Source organism: Stomoxys calcitrans, chromosome 1 (assembly GCF_963082655.1).
Source record: "Stomoxys calcitrans chromosome 1, idStoCalc2.1, whole genome shotgun sequence".
NCBI lineage: Eukaryota > Metazoa > Arthropoda > Insecta > Diptera > Muscidae > Stomoxys > Stomoxys calcitrans.
In genome coordinates, this window is record NC_081552.1 from 44,677,187 (window position 1) to 44,703,226 (window position 26,040).

General features: G+C 35.4%; 1 protein-coding gene across 2 annotated transcripts in view; it reads left to right on the plus strand.

Moving 5' to 3' along the window:
- Positions 1-22,556, plus strand: part of LOC106090954 (catalase) — a 32,299-nt gene extending 9,743 nt beyond the window's left edge. For both annotated transcript variants that reach the window (XM_013257324.2, XM_059360226.1), the window contains exons 3-4: positions 20,700-21,693; positions 21,759-22,556. In XM_013257324.2, the coding sequence (XP_013112778.2) occupies positions 20,700-21,693; positions 21,759-22,228 (1,464 nt within the window). In that variant the 3' untranslated portion in view covers positions 22,229-22,556. The remainder of the gene's footprint in view (positions 1-20,699; positions 21,694-21,758) is intronic.
- The last annotated feature ends 3,484 nt before the right edge of the window (positions 22,557-26,040 follow it).

Genomic DNA, 26,040 nt, shown 5'->3' on the forward strand with positions numbered 1-26,040 from the left:
CTCTCCCTCTAAAACTAAGATTTGCCACAAGAGCAAAATTGCCTAGTGTGAATCTAGTCGTAGATTATTGGATTTTCCTTATTCCTTTTTTAAAGCTGTAAATAAATTGACCTTGCCAACTTCGTGTGAAAATGAACACCATTTTTTCCACACCTCCCTCACTAAGTAATTATGAGTTTTTTATTTTCAAAAGAGACACGTACAACATTGAAAGTATTGTAAAATAATTATTACTATGATTTAACTAATATAGCAATTTGTCTGAATTTTAAATGTAAACAAAAATGTATTACAACAATAAAAACATGTGGTGTAATTGTGATAATTGTTGTGATAATCTATTGATGGTAACCCAACCAACTGTGTGATTAGCAAGTGTTTACAGCGTACTGTAATTTTCTGACAATGAGTTTTAGAAATTGTTTAATCGAACAGTAAAATTTAAATTGAGAAATTTTGTATAATAGTTAATTTAATATTTTCGCTAGCATGGGAAAAATAAATAGAACCTAAAGAAATGAGTGGTAGGGATACAACAGAATCAACTTAACAATGGATCAAAAAATGTTTTAAAGAGTCGTGCAGGTAATTTATGGGTGTATAGCTGAGAACTGCACTATACCTAACAGACACTTATGACAAACACTCAATAGACACCCATTTTTTGTTTTGAGGTACTATGCCATGTAAAACTTCTCTCCAAAGAGGTGTCGCACTGCGGCACGCCGTTCGGACTCGACTATAAAAAGGAGGCCCCCTATCATTGAGCTTAAAAACTTGAATCGGACTGCACTCATTGATATGTGAGAAGTTTGCCCCTGTTCCTTAGTGGAATGTTCATGGGCAAAACATGCAATTTGCATACCAGTTTATATACCGTTTTGAACCGTAATTGACACAGTTGTGGAAAGTCGTAACAGAATACCGTATGTAAAATTTCAGCCAAATCGTACAAAAATTGCGGCTTGTAAGGGCTCAAGCAGTTAAATCGGGAAATCGGTTTATATGGAAGCTATATCAGGTTATGGATCGATTTGGACCGTACTTGGCATAGTTGTTGGTTGTCATAACAGAACACTACCTGCAAAATTTCAGCCAAATTGGACAAAAATTGCGGCTTGTAAGGGCTCAAGAACTCAAACCGAGAGATCGGTTTATATGGGAGCTATATCCAAATCTGAACCGATATGGCCCCTTTACAATCCCCCAACTACGTACATCAATACTAAGTATATGTGGAAATTTTCAAGCGGCTAGCTTTACGCGTTCGAACGCTATAGTGATTTTGACAGACGGTCGGACGGATGGACATGGTGAGATCGACTCAGAATGTCGAGACGACCCCGAATATATATACTTTATGGGGTCGCAGATACATATTTCGAGGTGTTACAAACGTAATGACTAGATTAGTATACCCCCATCCTATGGTGGTGGGTATACAAATAGAAATGGTATATGTGTAGTTTAGCCAGTATATGTATAAAAGATAATACTCGTATTTTCATTATTCCCGCTTGCAATAGTCATAAAAAATACTGCCAAACAAAAAAACAAAAAAAAAAATAAAATAATTGATTTTTATTTGAACACAGAATAAATATTTTTCGTATCAGGACATCGAAAATGCTATGGTCAGTTTTTGTTATTCAACTGACCATGACTATTATTTTAAAATACTCTCCACTCTAGCCTCATTTTTGAAAGGACATGCCACTTTACAATTTGCCCTAGAGTAGCTATAGCAACAAGTAATTTTCCACAATTAAGTTCTTTTTTTATCTAAAAAACTTTATCTCTCATATTGTTGGTGTATGTATACACCATATACATACCTACGTGTAGATATTGCAGAAGAGTAAACAAGAATCACAGTGAATTATAATTACTTTGTTATGCAGTGTTGTATGAAACGATTTGCATGTTAAAAGAATATCGATTTGGCAGAGGAATTCAAACTGAACAAAATCTATTATTCAGGAATATTAAGGTGTAGCAAAATAAAAGTATTCAAGATTTGCTAAAACATACCCCAAACCATAAATTGCGAAGATGACTCTCTTTTTCCCCCACCCCTTAACACGAAGCATATTTTTGTTCTTTTCTCTGTTTTACTCTTATTAATATTCATCTACAATGACTAGTCTCTTAAAGCCTTTTGTGTGTAGTGATTTGAGTAGCATAGAAGATAATATGGGTCTTTGTTTTGAGGGGAAGTGAACACAAAGCCGTTGGTGATGGTTTAAAATAAATATTAAAAAAATTATGATGAAATAGGCAAACATTGTTTTATTGGTGTACAATACAAAAAGAGTTTCCAAGAAAAATATTAAATATGCAATACGTAAACAACGAGGCAGGCACAAATAGAAGACACTTGTAAGATTATATAATTTTCGTTCAGTATTTCAAAGCAGCAAGCTTAGTTTTCGGCAGAGCTGCTCTCTCTCTCTCTCTGCCATTTCAACACTGCTCTCTCATTTTATAGAGAAAATATAAACCTCTGTGAGTTTAAGTCTTGCTCCTCAATTCAAGCCTCGTTATCTATTTTAAAGCGGCATGCTTAATTTTTAGGAAGGTGCTTGACAACTGCTCTCTCATTTTCATAGAGAAGACATAAATTCTGTTATTGCCCTTTCTCTGTGATTGTCAGAGCTGACCAAAGTTTGCTTTCTTATTCGTTAGAGAACAAAATCTCTGTTGTTAAGAATTAGAACCTCTTTGAATAGGCCAAAAATGCAAGCTTAGTTTTCGGAAGGGGTGCTTAATAGCTGCTTCCTTATTTTTAAAAGGGACAAATCTGTTATTTGTATCCTTGTTATACAAATTCACGCTCTAAGGTTCAGTTTTCGGCAGAGCTGCTGCGTTTTAAATCAACTCAAAATCCAGATCCATGGTTGTTGTTGTTGTTGTAGTAGCAGTGTGTGGTACACTGAGGCGGCAGCCCTTGCCGATGAAGGAATTCATCGGGTCAATCCGGTACATACAACCGGCTGCCATGGGATTATAAGCTGCTTCCATGGTCTTATAAGCTGCTTCTTCTTTCTCACTCTTTTTTAAGGCAAGAAATAATACTGTTATTTCAATTATCCTTTAAAATACTAATTGTTGGATTTGTTTGTCGAGATGAAACCAATAGGCTTTGATTTTGCTTCTATTTAGAAGTGAAAGCAAAATAAAAACCTTTTTTAAAAAGTTAAGGCATATGTGGTGTGTTGTAATGTATTATGGAGATTGCGATTTCAATGCCGACCAAGGCATCTCATCAGTCCAATCAGCCCCAAAAAAGATTACATGCTTCCAACTACTCACTAATTAGTGAGCTGTGCAGTGGGAGAAGCATGCCTTTTTGAGACGAACATTGGATCATATAAAGCTAAATTTTTTAATTAGCTTTATAAATTTTTTTGGTTTATTTTTTTTTCATTTTATTGTTTTTTTTTTACATATTTCAATATTTTAGCTAATCTATTTTTGTTTATTATCTACTTAATAAATTTTTCTCTTTGACCCTCTCTATTGTTTATGGCGGGATTGATAGGAAGATGTAGAGTGCAACAGATGATGCCAACCGGCAAAAGTTGTTTTCTCTATACCGACATCCCCACCCCACCCTAGTCCAACACCACACATGTATAGAAATTTTATTGTTCTGATATCAAAAAATTGTTTTTGCTTAAAAGTTAAAGCGCGAAATCTCGAAATAAAACGTAGAAACATATTAACACACATATGCCATAAATGAACTTGGCAGTTTATTTTGCTATATACGAGATAACTGAGTTTAAAAAAAGCAAAGCAAAACAAATAGGATGACAAAACAAGAATGGGAGACCATAATATATAAACAAAGATAATTTGGTATTGTATAAAAAAAAAAAACAACAATATACAAATGCATATAGTATATAAGAGTGTATGCATTTGAAATTTGCATTTATTATGGTTAGCAGCAGCATATACATATGTATATATTTGAACTTGTTATCAACTTCTCCTCTGACATAATAAGTCCAGAAAGTTTCGTTTATATTTTTGGGAATTCTTTTTAGAAAAATTAAAAATAGATTTTTTTTGAAATACTTATAATAAATATTAAAAGATTGTGCAAACAAGCTGATGCAATTAGCTCAGCATTCAATCCATAAGCTTTCGCTGCCTTGTTATTTCCTATAGAAATAAAAAATTGAAAGAATTTTCTTTCAGAAACAAATTTATTAGAAACAAATAAAAAATATAATCATTATTCTACATCTTTCTTTGTTTATTTTTGTTCTTTTGCAAATATTAAAAAATTGTATATATGTAAAGGGCGATTTTTTAAGAGCTATAGGAATGTTTTTCCAAAAAAAAAAACACATAAAATTCAGAAAAATGCATGAAATCTTTATCGATAGTACGGTCCATATAATTCCATATAATAGCCCCAGTAAAAATAGTCTATACGCGTTAAATCGCACGATCTCGGAGGTCAATTGACTGGTCCTGAACGTGAAGCAAAATTTTCACCGAACTCGCCTTTCAATAAGTCCATTGTTATGCGTGTTGTGTGGCACCGTCTTGTTGTAATCAAGTCAAGCTCTTGCATTTTGGCAAAAAATAGTTGGATATCATCTCACGATAGCATTCACCATTCACAGTTACGTTACGATTCGCATCATTTTTGAAGAAATACGGTCCAATGACGCCACCAGACCATAAACCGCACCAAACTGTGAGTTTCGGGATGCATTGGTAGCTATTGCAAAGCTGCAGGCTGATCTTCACTCCAAAGTGGACAATTCTGCTTTTTACGTACCAATTGAGCCAAAAATGAGCTTCGTCACTGAAAAAGAAGAACCCCGCGATGAACTTTCTTAACAGAGCACGCATTCGTGATTAAATTATAGACCAAACTGAAGATGTTTGACAGTGAAAAAAAAAAACACGAAACGTGCTTGAGTTGTTCAAATCAGTGTTGTCAAAAAGATAATAATTAAAAATCACCCTTTATAATTAATTAATTAGCATTGAAAATTTTCAAAACACATTTTTATTAAATATCTTGCGTAGAGTTATTTAACAAAAGAAGCTTTTAACAAATTACCATCAAATATAGAAACATATCAATCAAAACAAGTAAAAGCGTGGTAAGCCAGGCCGAATCTTATATATCCTCCACCATGGTCAACTTCTTTGACCATATGTCAACTTCTTTGACCATATGTCAACTTCTTTGGCCGATATCTCTTTATAGACAAACAAAGGATAATGGATAAGAATTGCTGTGATATGAACCGATTGGAGCCATACTTAGTTTGGCTGTTAGAAACCAAAGTGGAATTCATTGTGCAAAATTTCAGCCAATTTCAGCCATCGGATAAGAATTAGGTCCTAGAAATAAAATTGGCTCAAGAAATAAAATTGGGTCATCGGTTTATATGGGACCGATTCAGATTGTATGGGAGCTATATCAGGTTATGAACCGATTTAGGCAATACTTGGCGCAGTTGTTAAAAAACACTTCGTGCAAAATTTTAGCCAGATTGGATAATAATTGCGCCCTCTACCGGCTCAAGAAGTATGAGCTGAGATCGGTTTATATGGGAGCTATATCAGGTTATGAACTGATTTAAACCATACTTGGCACAGTTGTTGATGGTCAAACCAAAACAAGTCATGCAAAATTTTGGACAAATCGGATAAGAATTACGGTTTATATGGCAGCTATACCAAAACATGGTTCGATTTGGCCCATCTACAATTCCAACCGACCTGCACTAATAACAAGTATTTATGCAAAATTTCAAGCTCCTAGCCTTACTCCTTCGAAAGTTAGTGTGCTTTCGACAGACAGACAGGCAGACGGACAAGCGGACATGTCTAAATCGACTCAAAATGTCAAGACCTTCAAGAATATATGTACTCTGTTGGGTCTCAGATCAATATTTCGATGTGTTAAAAACTGAATGGTGCAATTAGTATACCTCCATCCTATGGTGGAGGATATAATTAAAGTAGGTATGTACTCGAATATTACAATAAGTGCCCGAAAATTAGAATTTTTCATATTTCAAATTGTCTCATCCCGGTTTTGGCCAAGCCAAAGCCAGGTGTTTAAATAAACATTGTAGAATGTGTGAATGGACGTGTCAGAAGATGGAAAATTTTAAACACTTATTATACTTGTATTACCTAATTTGTTATAATTGGTGGCAATGCTTAAAAAATGAATCATTTTCGCACGTAGTTTCGCGGAGCTCGTGTTAATAATAAAATTAATTAGATTCTTAAAACAGAAAATTAAAACAATTCCTTTGTTCAAAGTCTTAGACTAATACTTAAACAATGTAAAATACTAAAAAGCAGCATTACATTACATTTTTATTTAATGGCTGAGTGAAACCCAAAAATAATTATTTTTTAACAATTATTGGCCACAATACATCATTTATCCATTGTGTTTAAGAACAATTAAAGTTTTGTAATAAAGTTAAGTGTAACATTTTTTTTTTCAAATTACTCACAGGAAAAAGTTTTTAAAGCCGAAAACACGGCGAATATTTATTAAAGCCCCTCATCAAATCTTTGCAACTTCTTCTCTGTTTCTCTCACACTTTTTGAGTATCTGGTAATGCATATGCCTTCGTCAGCATTACTAGAGAGTCGAAAAGTGAGAGGGAGACAGGGAGGGAATTGCATAAACATATGTATGATTGTATATGAAGTGTGGTATATTCAAGACCCGCTTTAACTGGTTTCCTCCAACCTGTTGCCTTTTCAGCTTGCCACTTACCTAAAGTTTATTGACTTTGTCTGATGGCAAAGTTGCTAAATCACAAAGAAATCTATGCCACACTTCATTGCAGTTGAAGCAATTGAAGGCTTTAGATTGTTGTTGTTATTGGCTTAGGTATTTCTATGTTTTGCTTTTGTCTCTTGTTTTGCGGTTTCTTAGCATTGGCAGTCGTAGTTTGCAACTGGGTCTTGTAGGCTTTTTGTAATATGCGTGTGAGCAAACTAGACACGCGCACTCATTTTCGTCAACCTTTTCCTCTCTCTACGTATACTAATAGGCCGCTGTATGAACTACTCACTCATGTTGAATGTTCTCTCCTTCTCCGGCTCTGTTGTGTTTTATTCATTTAATAACATTACCACTAAAACCATATCTCTTCATATTTTCCCAATATAGAGCGGCTTTTTACACGACTTGTTTTAATGCAACGATTTTTTTTCTGAAGTTATGAATCCCACCTCTCACTACACAGCACTGAGGGTATTTTTTGTGCTCTTTTACAGTGCAGGTCATTGAATTTTTTTTGTTAAGTATTGTGGCCGGTTTTAACATTGATTCGGAAAATTTTGTGTAAATATGGACAAGGTTTTTACTTGACTAGTTGAGACTAAAAACTTAGGAGTTTTAAGATACAATGTGAAGAACTTTAATTTTAAGGCACACCATGCTTACTTTAATTACTTCTCCTTTTTCAAATGTTTCTTAACATTTAACATTTTTGGTCATTATTTCAGCAACTGCAACCCCTCTTAAGTCACATTGACAAATTCGATGTAATTAAGCCAAAAAAGGTTGATGTGATTGTTGAATGAAACACTTTGAAGCTTCAACAAATGTTTGAAGCTGAAAATGAAACAAGTTGAAGTGTGTTAAGATCGGCTAGGATAAATCTTAAATACCCTTCACATGGATCGCATTTGTGAAGTTCTTTGCACGCGTTTTCCTTAAGGGTGATGTGCACGTCAAACAAAATTTTCGTTGCCATAAGAAGTATATTGACATATCTTTTTTTTTTTGGTTTCATTGCAAGAACACTATTGCATTGATAATTTTTTGCGCCACGTAAACATTTTTGTTGTTTTTACTAACAAATTTCTATGAGTGTTCGAAATTTCCAAAAAATTCTTTTAGACAAGCTTTTCTTTAAAGACAAAATTTATTGAGAATTGTATACTCAAAAAATAAAATTTTATTAAATTTCCATTACATATTCTCTAAGGACAAAATTTGTATGAAATTTTCTATTTGTAGAAAATTTTCAAGAAAAGGTAAACATTTTTTAAATTTTCTCCTAAGGACAAAATGTCCTAGAAATTGTGTTTATATAAAGACTCCGTCCATTTTCTTTTATATTTTTTCTTTACAAATCATTTTTCTTAACCTATAATACCTTATACCATAAGAAGTGCTGTCAAAGGCCATACAACACAACCAAAATTCCTAACATGCCTCACATGTCAGTCAGTGAATATATACACAATTGCAAATGCGTTTGCAATGCACACATCGAGTATTCAATTCATTACCTTACTCAAATCAATATTTCAATTTCAAGCCGTTCTAAAAAAACCTATAACAAAAAATACAAAATTCTCTCTCGTATACATGCATTGTTTTTTTTCAGAACTTTTCAAATCCTGTTTGCATAACTAAAAAAACAAACCAGTCTTGCCTTTAAAATTGTTTTAATCTTATTTTGGTTTTTTGGTTATATGCCCAAAATTTGTGTATATGCGATTTTTTTTAATTCGCCAGCACTTGCCCCTACCCTAATCTGTGTTTTGAGAATTTTTTGCATGTTTGGTTTTTTCTGGGCCAATCTTCTGTTTTTGTATATAAGGAATAAATGATAAGATACGTAATCGAAGGTGAAATTGTTTTTGATTTTCGTTGCATAACATCATCTACCGGTTTCAAGTTCAAATTTCAATTTGGATTTAGATTATTTCATTTGTAGAGAAAGTGCTTTTTATGCTACAAGTCACCAAGGTAATGGTTTTTTTTTATGGATTGATTAGGGGTTTCATTGGGGGTCGTACATAAAATCTGTCGAACATAACCCTAAGGATGGCTTGTTTAGATTGAAGAGATTACACGCGATTTCAACGGTCTCATGTCTTGGGTTGGTTTGAACCTTTCCTATTTACTTCCTCGTTAACAAGTCTAAAGACCATGTTTTGATATTGCTCCCATTTAAACTAGTCTCACGGTATTTTTATCCGATTTGGCTGAAATTTTGCACATAGTGTCTTGTTACGTATGACTTCCAACAACCATGCCAAGTATCGTTCAAACAAGTCAATGATCTGATATAGCTCTCATATAAACCGATCTCCCGATTTGACTTCTGACTTTTGTGCCTATCTAAAATTTGGAAAATTAGATCATTTTTAATTTTTAATCCCCACAACTACCTACGCAATGTTTGTATCAAATAAAAGATAGTGGTAAGCAGACATGTATATGCAAAGGGGACCTGTATGGGATTATATTAACAAATTTAGTGCCTTTAATTTGAAATTCGTGGAATTGGTACATTTAGTATCCACAGGAACCCTGTAAAAAGGATTTAGATTCTCATTACTTCGGAAATCAATTTAAGACGTATTTTTGTCTGTTAGGGCGAAGATCATTTTAATTTTTTACAATTTTCCTTTGTTTCTCTTCCGAGACGAGCTCAATGATCGTAGATTTTTTTTAAAAATTATTTTCAAATGTACAAATGTTTTTATAATTTTAATTTTTTGTAAAATTTCTTGTTTGTTAAATTTATGGTTCAAACCCTAATGAAAATCAAAGGCGGTGGTCGAAATATTGGTAAAAATTTCAAATAAAGCACCAACACCTGTTTTTGTAAATTGTTCGATGACCTCGAGCCAAACCAAAAGGAAAAATTTATTTTTTTTAGTTTTTTTTATTTGTGTTTTTAATTAAATTTATTAATATAGTTTTATGTATTTTTAAAAATAAAAATAATTAAAAAGTAGAGATACTCTGTTTTCCGCCCTTTAAAGTACAGTACAGTACAGACAAATGGGCAAGTCTTATTTAATAGCTTTTTTTTGAGATTAAGAAAGTGTGTAATTCTGTCTTACGACCTTTGAAATAATTCCCAATTTTCTTATTAAAAGTTATTATTGTTTTTTCATATATTATTTATTTTTTTTTATATTTTTATATTTTTTTATGTTTTTTCATTATTTTTTTATTTATTATCATTTATTTATTGTATTTTTCGTAATTTTTTTTATTTTATATATATATTTTTTTTTATTTTAAAAATTTTAATTTTTTGTTTTATAATTTTTTGATTTTCTTTTTATATTTATTTTTTTAAATTTTTTTTTCATTACTTTTTTTATTTTTTATCATTTATTTATTGTATTTTTTTGTAAATTCGTTTTATATTTATTTTTTTTAGTTTTAAAATTTTTAATTTTTTTTCATTATTTTTTTATTATCATTTATTTGTTGTATTTTTTAGTAAGTTCTTTTATTTGATATTTATTCGTTTTTAATTTTAATCATTTTTTTATGTTCCATTTTATTACAATTTTTGTTTGTTTCTCTTTCGAGACGAACTCAATGATCGGAGATGCAAATGGAAAAGGTTTTCAACCATATTAGGTGTGATGGCTTCAAGGGCCGTGCGTGGGTTTGTTGTATTTGAATCGTATTAATTGCGAAAACGCATCTATGATACAATTACCACATTAACCAAGCTCGGCAACCCTACTTATTAGCTGTACTTTTTCCAATGCATTTATTTTTGTATAATGGCAGACATTCTGTCTGTGGTAAATTACACTTCTTCCGTACCACACATGATTTTCATCTGTTGGAAGTTGTATTGATGGTGGTAAAGTGTAATTTACCACAGACAGAATGTCTGTCATTGCACATAAATAAATGCATTGGAAAAAGTACAGCGGTACAGTGGTAGTCGTCAAGAAAAGCGTTGTGTAAAATTTGGTCAATAAATGCGCTTGCAATGGCTCTAGAAGTGAAAATCGGGCGATATACATATATGGCAGCTATATCTAAATTTAAACCGACACATTTCGACACAATCGGTTAATAAATGAGCACTTTATTGCAGTATTTCTCAAAATTGGACGAACACATTTATGGGAGCTATGTCTAAATCTGAACCGATTTCGAGCAAACTTCTCAGATATTGTGGTAGTCGTCGAGGCAAACGTTGTGCAAAGTTGGGAAGATTGCTCAATAAATACGCTTGCAGTGGCTCTAGGAGTGAAAATCGAAGAATATATTTATATATATATATATATATATATATATATATATATATATATATATATATATATATATATATATATATATATATATATATATGAGAGCTATATCTAAATCTGAACCGATTTCTTTAAATTTCACCAGTAATGTGGAGAGTCAAGAAAAAATTCTTCTTGTTAAATTTCGATAGAATCGGCTAACAAATGACTACATTATTGTAATATTTCTCAAAATTGGACGAACATATATATGGGAGCTTTATCCAAATCTGAACCGATTTTTTCTAATTTCAATAGGTTTCGCCTCTACGCCATAAAATGTATGTGCCAAATTTGAAGACGATCGGATGAAGACGATCGGTAGTTTGTACACAAATTAACATGGACAGACTTATCAATTAGTCTATCTCTCTTCTTTCTGGGTGTAACAAATAAATGCACTAAGTTACAATATAATGCCCTGTACCACAGTGGTGGTGTAGGGTATACAAATTTTGTCTTGCGCTCTTAAAAATAGAGTTTTGCCTAATTTTCTTATTTAATAGTTTTTTTATATTGTTTTTATGTTTTTTCATGTTGTTTTTTTTTGTTTTTTTTTTGTTTTTTAATTATGTTTTTTTAAATTTTTCTATATTTGCACTTTTTTTTACCCATCACCATAGGATAGTTGTATACTTATCTAGTTATTCCGTTTGTAACACCTCGAAATATTGATATAGGACCCCATAAATTATATATATTCTTGATCGTTTCGATATTCTGTGTCGATCTAGCCATGTCCGTCCGTCTGTCGAAATCACTATAGCGGTCGGACGAGTAAAGCTAGCCGCTTGAAATTTTGCACAGATACTTACTATTGATGTAGGTTGTTGTTGTTGTTGTTGTAGCAGTGTGTTATACACTGAGGCGGCAGCGCTTGCCGATGAAGAACTCCATCGGGTCAATCCGGTATCGGGATTGGGATTGATGTGGGAAGTTGGGGATTGCAAATAGGCCATATCGGTGCAGTTTTGGATGTAGCTACCATATAAACCGATCCTCCGATTTGACTTCTTCAGCCCCTGGAAGCTGTAATTTTTTTCTTATTTAGCTAAAATTTTGCGGATTGTGTCCTGTTATGACTTCCAACAAGTGTACCAAGTACGGTTCAAATTGGTCTATAACCTGATATAGCTCCCATATAAACCGATCTCCCAATTTGACTTCTTGAGTCACTAGAGGGCGCAATTCTTATCCGATTTGGCTGAAATTCCATCCAACAACTGTGTCATGTGTGGTATAAAACAGTCCATATCCGGATATAGTTGCCATATAAACCCATCTCCTAGTTTGACTTCTTGAGTCCCATACGTAATTCTTATCCAATTTTGCTGAAATTTTGCATATGTCCTTTTGGCATAACTTCTAACAACTGTGCCAAGTATGGTCTAAATCGGTTCATAACCTCATATAGCTGCCATATAAACCGATATCCCTATTGGACTTTCTGAGCCTCTTGAGGGCGCAATTATTACTCGATTTGCCTGAAATTTTGGAGGTGATATTTTTCTATGACTTGTACGGCATGACAATTGTACGGTCCATATCGGTCAGTAACTTGATATAGCTCATGTATTGGGTTGCCCAAAAAGTAATTGCGGATTTTTTAAAAGAAAGTAAATGCATTTTTAATAAATCTTAGAATGAACTTTAATCAAATACTTTTTTTACACTTTTTTTCTAAAGCAAGCTAAAAGTAACAGCTGATAACTGACAGAAGAAAGAATGCAATTACAGAGTCACAAGCTGTGAAAAAATTTGTCAACGCAGACTATATGAAAAATCCGCAATTACTTTTTGGGCAACCCAATATATTTGAAAAAATAATTAAAAGACCTTGACAAATGCGGTCCATGGTGTAGGGTATATAAGATTCGGCCCGGTCGAACTTAGCACGCTCTTACTTGTTTTTTTTTTATTTATTTTTATTTATTTTTTAATCCTCTTTTAATTATTTTTTTTTTAAATTTTTAGTTCCTTTTATTTTTTTTTTTATTAATTTTTTTTTCTTATTTTTTTAATTTCAAATTTAAAAAAAAAATCTCATTTTTTAGTTTTTTTATTTTTATCATTTTGTTTTATTTTACTTTACTTTTTAAGTTAATTTTATTTTTTTAAAATTTGTTATACGTATCTTTTTAATTTTTTTTTTAGTTTTATTTTTTAATTTAATATTTTTTAACAATTAAGTTTCATTTCTTGAAGCTCTCTATAACAGTGGTTATCAAAGAATATATACAAAATAATACAATTTCTCTTTCAATGGTACTTTTCATTATTAGTTTTGCTTTTTATTTTATGGATTACTCTTTTTTAACAGCTCATTAATATTTAAAAAACATTTTCAATAACCACAATCATTAGCTGCTGGTCCAACTTTAGACATCATACCCAAATTCGATGTTAATGAAGTGAAGATAATTTTAATTTATATATGTATATTGATTTTTTTCTGTTATAGGGCTCTCGATTGTTATGCCCCTGTAATTGGAGCAAAAAAGTAAATATTTTTTGTTAGTTTAGTTCAACACGTTGTTACTTCTCTAACAAGCACTTTTAGAAATTTTGCCACAAATTCATGTTTTTTCAAATTAATAATGTGAACAAAAAAACTGCAGCACATATTGACATAAATATCTCTGAAAGTTTGTATTATAAACAAAACATTGTATTTATGTTAAGCCATTTGTGTACTAAAAATGCAAATAACTTTCACTTAATAATATGTAAACACTAGAAAAATACACATACTACTGTTTTACCAAAAATTAATTTTAATTTTATATTTTCCAATAGTTGTCATTTATTCAAAGAAATGGAATAGAGATTCTTTAGTTATGTGTTTATACGTAAGCCAGTGAAAGAGTTACCCAACCGCTATATCAGTCACAAATATTTCCTTTATTTGATCAACTTTTGCGAAACTTCGTAACTCACAAGATATAACAGTAATCGGTAACCTTTGGAGAGCTCACAAAACGAAATTCTGGTTACAATTTTATGAGGTGGCCAGCAAAGAGTTGAGTAGTAGCCGATGATACATTGTATAGATGCAAAACTGGTCACTACTCACTATTAGGATGCGTTATGTAACACTTCGCCTCTTTGTTTTAAACTTTAGTATTATATTTGAAAAGGTACAAATTTTTCACAAAACGACGTACTCTCATTAATGTAAATTAATATTTTGTTTCCCAATAGAAGTTTTTAAGTTAAAAAAAAAGGTAAAAACATTTTCCCAATGCCCTAGTTGATATGTCGTTTTCAGCTTGAAGTCCTTTAGTACAAAAATATTTTGGGGACACTTTCTCAGTACAACTTCCACTACTTAATGTGTGCTTAGCAAACACTAATTTTTGAAAAGAAAACTTTTTCCTTATATTGACCCCAAAACCCAGACAAGACAAAGATTTTACTTTAAATATGATGCACGTATTTCCCGTAAAATTTGAATTCAATTGAACACATAACTAGCATGGGAATTTTAATTTTTTCATAACCGTGTCTTACTGCTTTTTAATTTCTACACAATATAAAGCAGTGTTTGGGGCAGCACCCTAGGTACATGCACCCTATCATGTACTGCAATGTACTGCTTTTGTCATACTCTCTTACTATAAACTGTGTTGAATGTTGTTGTTTTAAATAAAATGATGTGTGGTGGCGAATGGATTCATATGCAATAAAAAGGCACTCAATCCGTCATCTGATTCTTTAGATTGATCTAAAAACTAAAATCGGACTCTAGACATTACTTTGAGAGACTTTTACCAGCGGTTCCTTAATGGAATGCTGATGTTCCAAATTGTCTTATAAGTGTAAGTGGCTTGGAATGGCAAATGTGCAAAATCGGCCCAAGTTTGTAAATAGGCACTGTATAAATCCTTTCTCCTATTCACTTGACTTGTACATTTAGAAGCCGCCACTCGTATTTGATTGTTCATGAATTATTCTCCCAATTACCCTTCTACGGCACCTAGAAGCTTCAATATTTGCTTGATTTTGCAAAAAGTTGGTATGCAGAATTTTTTAGCAGAATCCAATATACGGTCCTGTTGACCTTAGCACGTTGTTACTCGTTTTGTTTAACTTAGACCAGTTGTTACTTAGATAATAAAAGCAAATTAATAAAAAAAAATGTTTAGGTAAAATGCATTGGGCATGCTACAGTGATCGCGATTTCGGTTATACCAAGGCTCTCATCAGTGAGTCTGATGAGTGCCCTCATCAGACTTACTAATTTGTGGGCAGTTCAATAGCAGAAGCATGTATTTGAAATGAAACGTTGGGTCTTTTTGGTTAACTTTTTCTAAGAGCACAATTATAAATAATTAAACCGCAACAGCCAACATCTCTTCAAAAAAGAACATCTAGACTCAGCAACACCCACAAAGCCAAAACTTGTTACTTAGCAATTTTCGATTGCCATAGAATAATATTTCAAGATGAGCACGAAGGCCACCGTGACGCAGAGATTAGCTTCTCTGCCTATGACGCGAACGCCAAAACTTGTTACTTAGCATTTTCGATTGCCATAGATGAGCACGGAGGCTATCGTGATGCAGAGATTAGCATCTCTGCCTGACGCGAACGCCGGGGTTGAAATCCCGGCGTGAACTGTAGAAAAAATTTTCAGTGATAGTTACTTTACTTTAGACGCTCGGCAGCCAAGTTGTTAGCGCGCTCGTATTGCCAGAGGTGGGGGTCATGGGCTCGATTCCCACCAGTGACCTTGGTCTGGCGCTACTGTGGTAGCATAATGGACTTCAAATTGTCAAAGTGAGTCTGCAAAGGACTGCCACTTTTACCTAACCTAACCTAACCTACTTTACTTCACTTGGCCATTACAGGAAATGTATTTCTCTACACGCAAAAAATATTCGTTTCACATAAAAGAAATTTTTAGCCAAGTAAACTTCTTTTCTGAAAAACGTTGAATTTTGTTTCTACCACTCTTATTACTTCACCTAACCTAACCTACTTTATTTCACTTGGCCAGTACAGGAAATGTATTTCTCTACACGCAAAAAAATTATTCGTTTCATTTAAAAGAAATTTTTGCTAAGTTAACTTCTTTTCTGAAAAACGTAGGATTTTGTTTACAATAATAGTACATGTTTTTTGCGATAAATTCTTACAAGAGTTTGTGATTAAAAGTAAAATTAAAAGCTTTTTTACATTGACAATGCCTTTCATTCTTGCTATATAAAATGTAATTCGGGGTTTCAACTAGTTTTTCTTTGCTTAAAATTATTCTAACCTCATGCTTATGTATATGTATATTCTTTTTAATTAAATGTTGTAACACAATTCTAACTAAAATTTTTACCAATTATAAGCAGATCTAAGTTGGTAATTCAAACTCTTCCAGAGTATATTTGGATTAATTTCAAACTTTTTTTTATCCATCACTGGTCCATACGCTTAAATACTCACTCTCTCTCTCTAGTAGGAGAGACTCAAGAAAATAATTATTGGTCCGGTAAACGAATAATCATTTGCGGCTATCAAAACACTTTTGCCATTAAAAGAGCTTTTGGTTTTTCAACAAAAGAAAGGTACTTTTGCCGTAGGCGAAATTGCTAAAGGGTTTACAATAAACAATGTTAGTTACATTCAGCAATATTACGTTTAACGTTTTATATGTTGAAGCGAAACGTTACAAAGTTACAATAAAAGAACAATTTCGTAATAAAAGCATTTTGTTTCTCGTAAAAATGTCTCAAACGTTTTATTTTTTTGCGTGTAGCGGAACGTAGATTCCCAAGCGCCTCGATCCTCTGCGCTCCTTTTCCAATCTTTGCCACCCAGTTTCAAGATATCTTTCACCACTTGATTACTCCAACGGAGTTTTGGTCTTTCACGTTTTATTTCGGGCGGTACTCTTGGGGCGACGCCTTAGTTATTTGGATCCAATTTTTACACCATATAGGTATTCTACTGCCGATAACCTTTCATACGAGACCCATATTGTTCCGATCGGTTTGATTTTTGAAGGTTTTAGGCTTGGGACGGTTTCCTGGGTACTGGGACTCAGTTGGTAATTTCATATTCACACTCTAATCCCAAATACCTTTCATTTGAAACCCATATTGTCCTGATCGGTCCACTTTTTATTTTGGACGCTACTTTTTGGGGCGGTTTTGGGCCTGGGGCGGCCTCCTAGGTACTTGGATCCAATTTTTAATATCATATTCGTATTTAGCCTTCCATTTGAGTGGTGTTGGGGCAGACCCTCAGACACCAAGGAAGAAATTTTTATATCAGATTTGTACTCTACTTTAAAATACCTTTTAATTTAAATAAAGTATACTGTTGCGTGGTGGTGCGGGGGACCCTCCGACGCTTAGGTTAACATTTTTTTGCCAAGTTCGTACTCTACTCTTAAATATCTTTCATTTGATATCCATATTGTGCCAAGCGGAAAACATGTCCGTTCGGGTGGGTTTTGGGATGGGGGTCCCTCCAGGTTTCTTGACCCCAAAATTTTATACCAATTTCGTGTTTTTGGGGTATCATAAGTTGGCATACAAAATTTCACTTCAGTCGGTGCACCCATCTCCGAGATCTAGCTTTTTGAAAATGGGTGTATGGGAGAGGGTCGCCCCCTTCGGATATCAAAAAATGTAAAAACCTATTTTCGCTCTAACTCTATCATCTGTGAAAATTTCATGCAAATAGGTTCAGCCCTTTTTGAGTCTATACGGAAAAAACAAACATCCTAACAAAAAAACGGCAAAAATTTCATTTTTATACCCCCCACCATATGATGGGGGTATACTTATTTTGTCATTCCGTTTGTAACGCCTCGAAATATTCAACTAAGAGCCCATAAATTGTATACATTCTTGATCGTTATAAAATTTTAAGTCGATCTAGCCATGTCCGTCCGTTTATCGGTCTATGTTTCGATATAGCTGCCATATAAACCTTTCTTGGGTCTTGATTTCTTGAGCTTCTAGAGATCGCAATTCTTATCCGATGTGGCTGAAATGTTGCACATCGTTTTGATATGACTTGCAAAAACTGTGCCAAGTATGGTTTAAATCAGTCCATATCCGGATGTAGCTGCCGTATAAACCTATCTCCTGGTTTGACTTCTTGAGTCCTATACGCAATTCTAATCCAATTTGGCTGAAATTTTGCATATGTCATGCTGGTATGACTTCCAACAATTGTGCCAAGTATGGTCTAAATCGGCTCATAACCTCATATAGCTGCCATATAGACCGATATCCCAATTTGACTTTCTGAGCCTCTTGAGTGCTAATTTATTACTCGATCCGCTTGAAATTTTGGTGGTGATATTTTTCTATGACTTGTACGGTCCATATCGGTCAATAACTTGATATTGCTCATGTATGTTTGAAAAAGTGACTGAAAGACCTTGACAAATGCGGTCCATGGTGGAGGGTACATAAGATTCGGAACGGTCGAACTTAGGACGCTTTTACTTGTTATAAATATAATAGATATACTATTGTATTCTTCATTTGTATTTTAATTTTGTTTTATTTTTTCCATTTTTTTGCATTTTTTTTTTGTTATTTTTTTATAGTTGAATTGGTTTTTGGTATATTTTATTGTTTTATGTAAATTTTTATTCGTTAAAAGTTTTTCCGTGTTTACTGTTTTTTTTTAATAAAAGTCTCTTTAAATATTTTTTTACATTATTTTTAATATATTTCTTAATGATTTATTACACATTCATGACGACGGTGTGTTTGCTCTATTTTTATATTTATTTATTTATTTCATAGGGGGATTTAGTTGGTAATAAAACCTTGGTGATTTATTTTCTTAAATTATATCTTTGCGTAATTGTAAGTTCCAATATGAGAATATAAATCTATTATGGACGCAAAGATATTGACCTTTTAATGTTGCGCTTATTTTTTTCTGAAAATGTTAATCATTGTCAATGCTTTTGAATCTCCGATTGAAGACTCAGGTAACATTTCTCAAGTCTTATCATTTAGTCTCGTTTGTATTCGCCGCTATTAACTGACATTAAGATAAGAGAAATAGATAAGGAGAGTAGGAACAGTTTATATTGGGTTGCCCAAAAAGTAATTGCGGATTTTTTAAAAGAAAGTAAATGCATTTTTAATAAAACTTAGAATGAACTTTAATCAAATATACTTTTTTTACACTTTTTTTCTAAAGTAGTGTTTGTAAAAATATTTAAAATGTTGTCCCATATAACTAACGATATAAGACTAGAATATATGCTAGGAAGTTTTGTTCCATAAGTTTGCGCCCTTAGGACTCATTAATAGGATCCAAATTAAATTATGTTAAGCTAAACGCGAGTGGAGCAGTGCTGGGCCAAAGGTGGCCATCACCATTTATGGTAAACTTAACCCGCTTAAGATAAGGTTACCAGTTATCAATTATCAGTTTGAAAACCAAATTTTTTGAAATTTATTTTATAAAGGGTGATTTTTTAGCTAATATCTTTTTGGCAACACTGGTTTAAACAGCTCACGCACGTTTCGTGTTCTGTTTCACTGTCAAACAATAAGCAGAATTGTCGATTTTGGAGTGAAGATCAGCCAGAAGCATTGCAAGAGCTACCAATGCATGCAGAAAAAGTCACAGTTTGGGGCGGTTCATGGGCAGGTGGCATCATTGGGCCGTACTTCTTTAAAAATGATGCGAATCGTAACGTAACTCTGTATGGTGAGCGCTACCATGAGATGATATCCAACCTTTTTTTTCCCTTTGCCTTTTTGGTGAGCGCTACCATTTTGGTGAGCTTTTTGCCCAAAATGCAAGAGCTTGACTTGCATGACATGTGGTTTCAACAAGACGGTGCTACATGCTACACAGCACGCTTAACAATGGGCATATTGAGAGGCGAGTTCGGTGCACATTTTATTTCACGTTCGGGACCGGTCAATTGGCTGCCTAGATCGTGCGATTTAACGCCTTTAGGCTATTTTTTGTGGAGCTATGTTAAAGGTCATGTCTATACAGACAAGCCCGCTTCATTTGAAGCTTTGAAAGACAACATTGAATCATTTATTCGAGAGATACCGCTCGAAATGTTGGAAAGTGTATGCCAAAATTGGACTAAGCGGATGGCCCATTTGAGACATTAAATTATATGCACCGTACTTTCGATTCAAATAAAGATTTCATAAATTGTTCTCAATTTTCTGCGTTTATTTTTTTGAAAAACTTTCCTATAGCTGTTGAAAAATCACCCTTTATCAAGGTTTATATTAGTTTGTCGTGAAGATCGCAAGGAACACTGAACTGAACACTTTCAGCAAATGCTTAAAAAAGCTCAAGAGGAAAAACACATTTCCAAACTAATTATGAAATCTTAGTACAGTTACTAAAATTACCTAAACTGAATAACTACGTACACTTTTGTGGTTTCCTGGGTCTTTCTGCTCAACATTTTTGTTTTTGTAATATTTTCCTTTATATATTATTTTTAATTTTGAATGCTTCTCTAGCCCTTCAACAAATTTATCTCTTTTACCATCTTTAAGATTTTTCTCCATTCTAAGTGGTTACTTGGTTTTACACTTTTTTTCCTCTAGATCTATGGAAATCTATAATCCTTTTCTATTGTTTATTAATTTTTTTTGCTGTATTATTTTTCGTCATTTCAGTCTGCTCCTGGTGCTGTGACCACTGGTTCTGGTTCTCCCATTGGCATTAAGGATGCCACCATGACTGTTGGTCCCCGCGGCCCTGTGCTATTGCAGGATGTCCACTTCCTCGATGAGATGGCCCATTTCGATCGTGAACGCATTCCCGAACGTGTTGTCCATGCCAAGGGTGCTGGTGCTTTTGGTTACTTCGAGGTAACCCATGATATTACCAAATATTGTGCCGCCAAGATTTTCGAAAAGGTGGGCAAACGCACACCCTTGGCTGTGCGTTTCTCTACGGTGGGTGGTGAAAGCGGTTCGGCCGATACTGCCCGTGATCCTCGTGGTTTTGCTGTTAAATTCTACACCGATGATGGCGTTTGGGATTTGGTTGGCAACAACACTCCCATTTTCTTCATTCGTGATCCCATACTTTTCCCCAATTTCATTCACACCCAGAAACGCAATCCCCAAACTCATTTGAAGGATCCCGATATGTTCTGGGACTTTATTTCATTGCGTCCAGAGACCACCCACCAAGTCAGCTTCTTGTTCAGCGATCGCGGTACTCCCGATGGTTATCGTTATATGCATGGCTATGGCTCGCACACCTTCAAATTGATCAATGCCAAGGGAGAGCCCATTTATGCCAAATTCCATTTCCGTTGCGATCAAGGTATTAAGAATTTGGATGCCAAGAAGGCCGATGAATTGGCGGGCAGTGATCCCGATTACTCCATTCGTGATTTGTACAACTCCATTAAGAAGGGTGAATATCCCAGCTGGACCTTTAATATACAGGTGATGACCTTCGAACAGGCCAAGAACTTCAAATACAATCCCTTCGATGTGACCAAGGTGTGGCCCCACAAAGAATATCCTTTGATTAAGGTGGGTAAAATGGTCTTGGATCGTAATCCCTCCAACTATTTCGCCGAAGTTGAACAAATTGCCTTCAGCCCTGCCCATTTGGTGCCTGGTATTGAACCATCTCCCGATAAGATGTTGCAAGGTATAGAACTGGTAATAATAAGTAAAGAAGCTTCTATTAATAAGGGTTTGTTTCTATTTTTATAGGTCGTCTATTCTCTTATTCTGACACTCATCGTCATCGTTTGGGCCCCAACTACTTGCAAATCCCCGTTAATTGCCCTTATCGTGTGGCTGTCAAAAACTATCAACGGGATGGTCCCATGACTGTTACAGACAACCAAGGCGGTGCACCCAACTACTTCCCCAACTCCTTTTCTGGTCCCGAGGAATGCCCACGCGCCAAGAGCCTGGAATCCAAGTGCCCCGTTACTGGCGATGTCTATCGCTATAGCAGCGGTAATACTGAGGACAACTTTGGCCAAGTCACCGATTTCTGGGTGCATGTTTTGGATGATGCTGCCCGCAAACGTTTGGTCAACAACATTGCTGGTCATTTATCGGGAGCCAGTCAATTTATTCAGGAGCGTACTGTGAAGAATTTTGCCAATGTCCATCCCGATTTTGGCCGCATGTTGACGGAAGCCTTGAAATTGGCCAAGTCTGCTAAGATCTAAATGTGTGCAAATCCCCTTTTCCTTTTTACCATGGTTTTGGGTTTTTTTTTCATAACTATTTTTCATGTATCCTCAATAGCTCCATACTCTTCTGTTCTATTTTGGTTTCTTGTTTTTACTTTTATCTTTAAAGGTGAGCCAAAATTAAAATCCTTAACGTTCTTCTTTGTATGTCACTGGAAAAACTTTAAGTTTTGTTTATTTTTTAAATACTTTAACATTCGATTTTATTCAAAGAAAATATTTTCGCATAATAATTGCATATAAATAAGGCATTTCATCCATATAATCAAAATATATATATATGCAATATAAATACATATATATATAGATATATATTTTATATATTTTTATGTATCAAATACTGAAATAAAATCTTAAAAATTAAAAAAAAAGATTTTGTGTTGCGAGTGTGTCCGGCAAGAATACTTTCTGTTTCGAAGAGTAGAAATTTGCCACAATACATCCAGTAGTCATAGGCCAACCTCTATTTCATTAGCCGCAATGAAACGTGGATTTTAAATTGTGAAAACCGTGATGTAGGTTATTCACAACCGTTGCATAAGTCGCTTCGTGTTTGCCCGATAAGTTATGATGTCGTTATGCGTTTCAGTTGAAAGAGAATGGACGAAAATTAAGGCACTTCACATGGAACCCCTTCCCTTCCTTACCAGCATTGCACACAGTTTTTGATGGGTTCTTTTCGTAGTTTTTTTTTTATTTGATCAAACCATATGTGGATGGGGTATTGAATTTCAACAATCTGTCGGATTTTAGCGTGGATCAAATACTCAACAGAAAAAACTCTACCAATGAAGAATAAGCACTCATTACATTCGACCTGTCCGTCCGCATCTTCCGTAAATCTGAGGATTCAATCCCTATTCCGTCCACTTGAAAGGGAAAGACCAGCCAGCTCCTTCATTATGTGAGTCACTAAGAGCGTATACATCTGTCCTGAAAGACTCTACGACGCCGAACATAGTTCTAGCCGTGCGAGAGAGAAATATAGGAATTATAATAGAGGAGTCTTGCACCAAGCATGATGGAGGTTTTGGAAATCACAATGTTTCCTGTTCCCAGTTCTGTAAAGTCAAATGCAAATTTGCCCATGAACATTCCATTAAGGAACAGGGGCAAACTTCTCACATAGCAATGAGCGCTGCCCGATTCAAGTTTAAGCTCAATGATAAGGGGCCGAGTCCGAACGGCATGCCGCAGTGCGACACCTCTTTTGGGAGAAGTTGTTACATGTTGCCCGCATTAAGAGGCGAAAACCACCGCTGATGTTCTCGCCAGGGGTAGTTGTTGCGTTGTGTTCTATCTTTTTTCTGCTTGATTCTGTAGAGTATCCAGATCCAGGAACTCTGCGACTAAGATGCGGTGCGTCCAGAGGGATCTGGATCTGAGAATGGGTCTGGCTAGGCAATTAAAGAGGTGACGTGTGTCATGTGATCCCTGGTCACAATCGGGAAATACATCCTCCACATCGGCACCATCCTTGCTCTGTAGGAGTTGAGGCGGCTCCATCTGCCGTATCGTAATTGAGCCAGAACTTCTCTGGTTTGTCGGGGCAGCTCAAGTTCTTCAGGGGTCCAACCCAGGCCTTCTGTAAAATCGGTCTACAAATCATGCGAAGCGAAAACTCTCACCATTTATGAAGAAGAAGAGTACCTTCATGGCTTGCCTGCTTTCTCGAAAAGGGTTGGTAAACAAGTAAAGAGTTACCTAGCGATCAAAAGCAGGTTAGCGTCGTTCTTACTTGATATGATCAGTGAAGGTCACCTGCGAGGAAATAACAACTCACTCAAATGCCAAGAAAGTGGGGGTTGACTATCAATGGGCTTGTTCGAAGGTTTATTGGTAAGAGCCAGACCAAGCTCTTACACAGAGGGGAGGGGCCAATTTGAATCATCAAGAGAGCGATTCTTTGACATGAGAAGTTTTACACTGCCTTGGAGAAGAAATCGAAATTATTTAGGACACTCCTCCTCTGTGAACTATCAGATGCTGGCTATCCCAGCTCCCTCTACTTAAATCATGGGAAGCGGAAGCCCCTCCATCTGGATAGATGAACAATGGTGCGTTCGTCATTCTAGAAAGGATGGCAACCGACTAGATGACTGCGGAACGATTGGAAGCTAATGATACCGATCATACAAGGCAAAGTGCACTGAATCTTGATAGGTCAAGTGAAGGACACCTGAGAGGTAAGAACCAGAGAATGACGAAGTGTTCTCATTCCAAAGTGTACAATTTTGTGGGTATGTGAATGATTCATACCAAATTCCAATTGGGAACATACCATACTCACAACCCGAATGGCATGGGTAGATTTATTCGTTGACGTTTATAAAGGGTAGTAACAGTATTGTGAAGCGCTAGTGACCCCTACATGGAATGTATGGGGATAGCATTCAGGTCCGGTATTGCCGAGATAGAGCTATACAACGTGTATATACCGCTGGTTGGTAGCTGTGTCCCGATTAATGGCCAGGCTTAAAACCCCGATACAAGTGGGCTGCTATCTGGCGTGGCTTCAATCAGCCCAAGCCATGTGATAGGACGGTCCTCGTGGCACTGGACCTATCGAAGGCATTCGACACGGTCAGCCATGCCAAATTATTTAAGGACATCGCCAACACGTCCCTCCAGCCAGGCCTGAAATGATGGGTCGCGAATTATATGTGTGGTCGCCAGTCATTTCTGGAATTTAGGGATAAAAAGTCGAAGCACCGTACTGTGAAACAGGGAGTTCCCCAAGGTGGTGTGATATCTCCGGCACTGTTTAACCTCTACCTATCCTCCATTCCACCCCTTCCAGACGGCATAGATATCGTATCTTATGCGGACGATTGTACGATCATGGCATCAGGCCCCCACCTATTGATGACATCTGCGATAGTTTGAACGCTTTTTTTCGCTGCAAGAAATCTGAAGATATCCGCCACCAAATCTTCAGCCACATTGTTCACTACAAATACGCATGAGGTGAAAATTAAGCTGACTGTGACGGTCGATGGAGAAATGATTCGGACCATCAAGTGTCCCAAAATACTTGGCGTCACATTTGACAGTTCTTACATATTCTCCCAACATGCCACAGCAATCTGCGATAAAGTCAAAAGTAGAAACATGGTCCTCAAGTCACTTGCTGGCAGCACTTGGGGTGCAGACAAAGAAACCTTGTTGACCACGTACAAAGCAATTGCCCGGCCTGTGGTAAGTTATGCAGCGCCAATGTGGTCTCGTCAACTTTGTGACACGCAGTGGAATAATATTCAGATCTGTCAGAATACCGCCCTCTGAACTGCGACGGGCTGTCTCCTCAGTTCTCATGTGGACCACCTCAATCAGGAGACAAAGATCCTACCAGTGCGAAGACATAAATACATGCTGTCTAAGCAATACATTTTGGACTGTGATCGCAGAGACCATCCAAATCATCATCTTGTGGATAGATATCCACCGCCCAGAAGCCTTAAGGTAGATCTACATGATCTAGAGCGTGAGGTTCAGCGCTACAAGAGAGGACCTCTAGATCAAGCAGGTCTAAACAACATTCATGCAGACACAGTAGCAGATGCGGTAATTGGGTGAATGTAGTCCTTGGAGTACGACCGCCTCCCATTGCACCTGAAGAAATCGACCTCCCCCGGCAAACCAGGGTGGTTCTGGCTCAATTACGTTCCGGCAGATGCAGCCGCGTCAATTCCTACAGAGCTAGGATTGATGCCGACGTGCAAGATGTATGTCCCGATTGTAACCAGGGACCGCACGATACACATCACCTGTTTAACTGACCGGCCAGA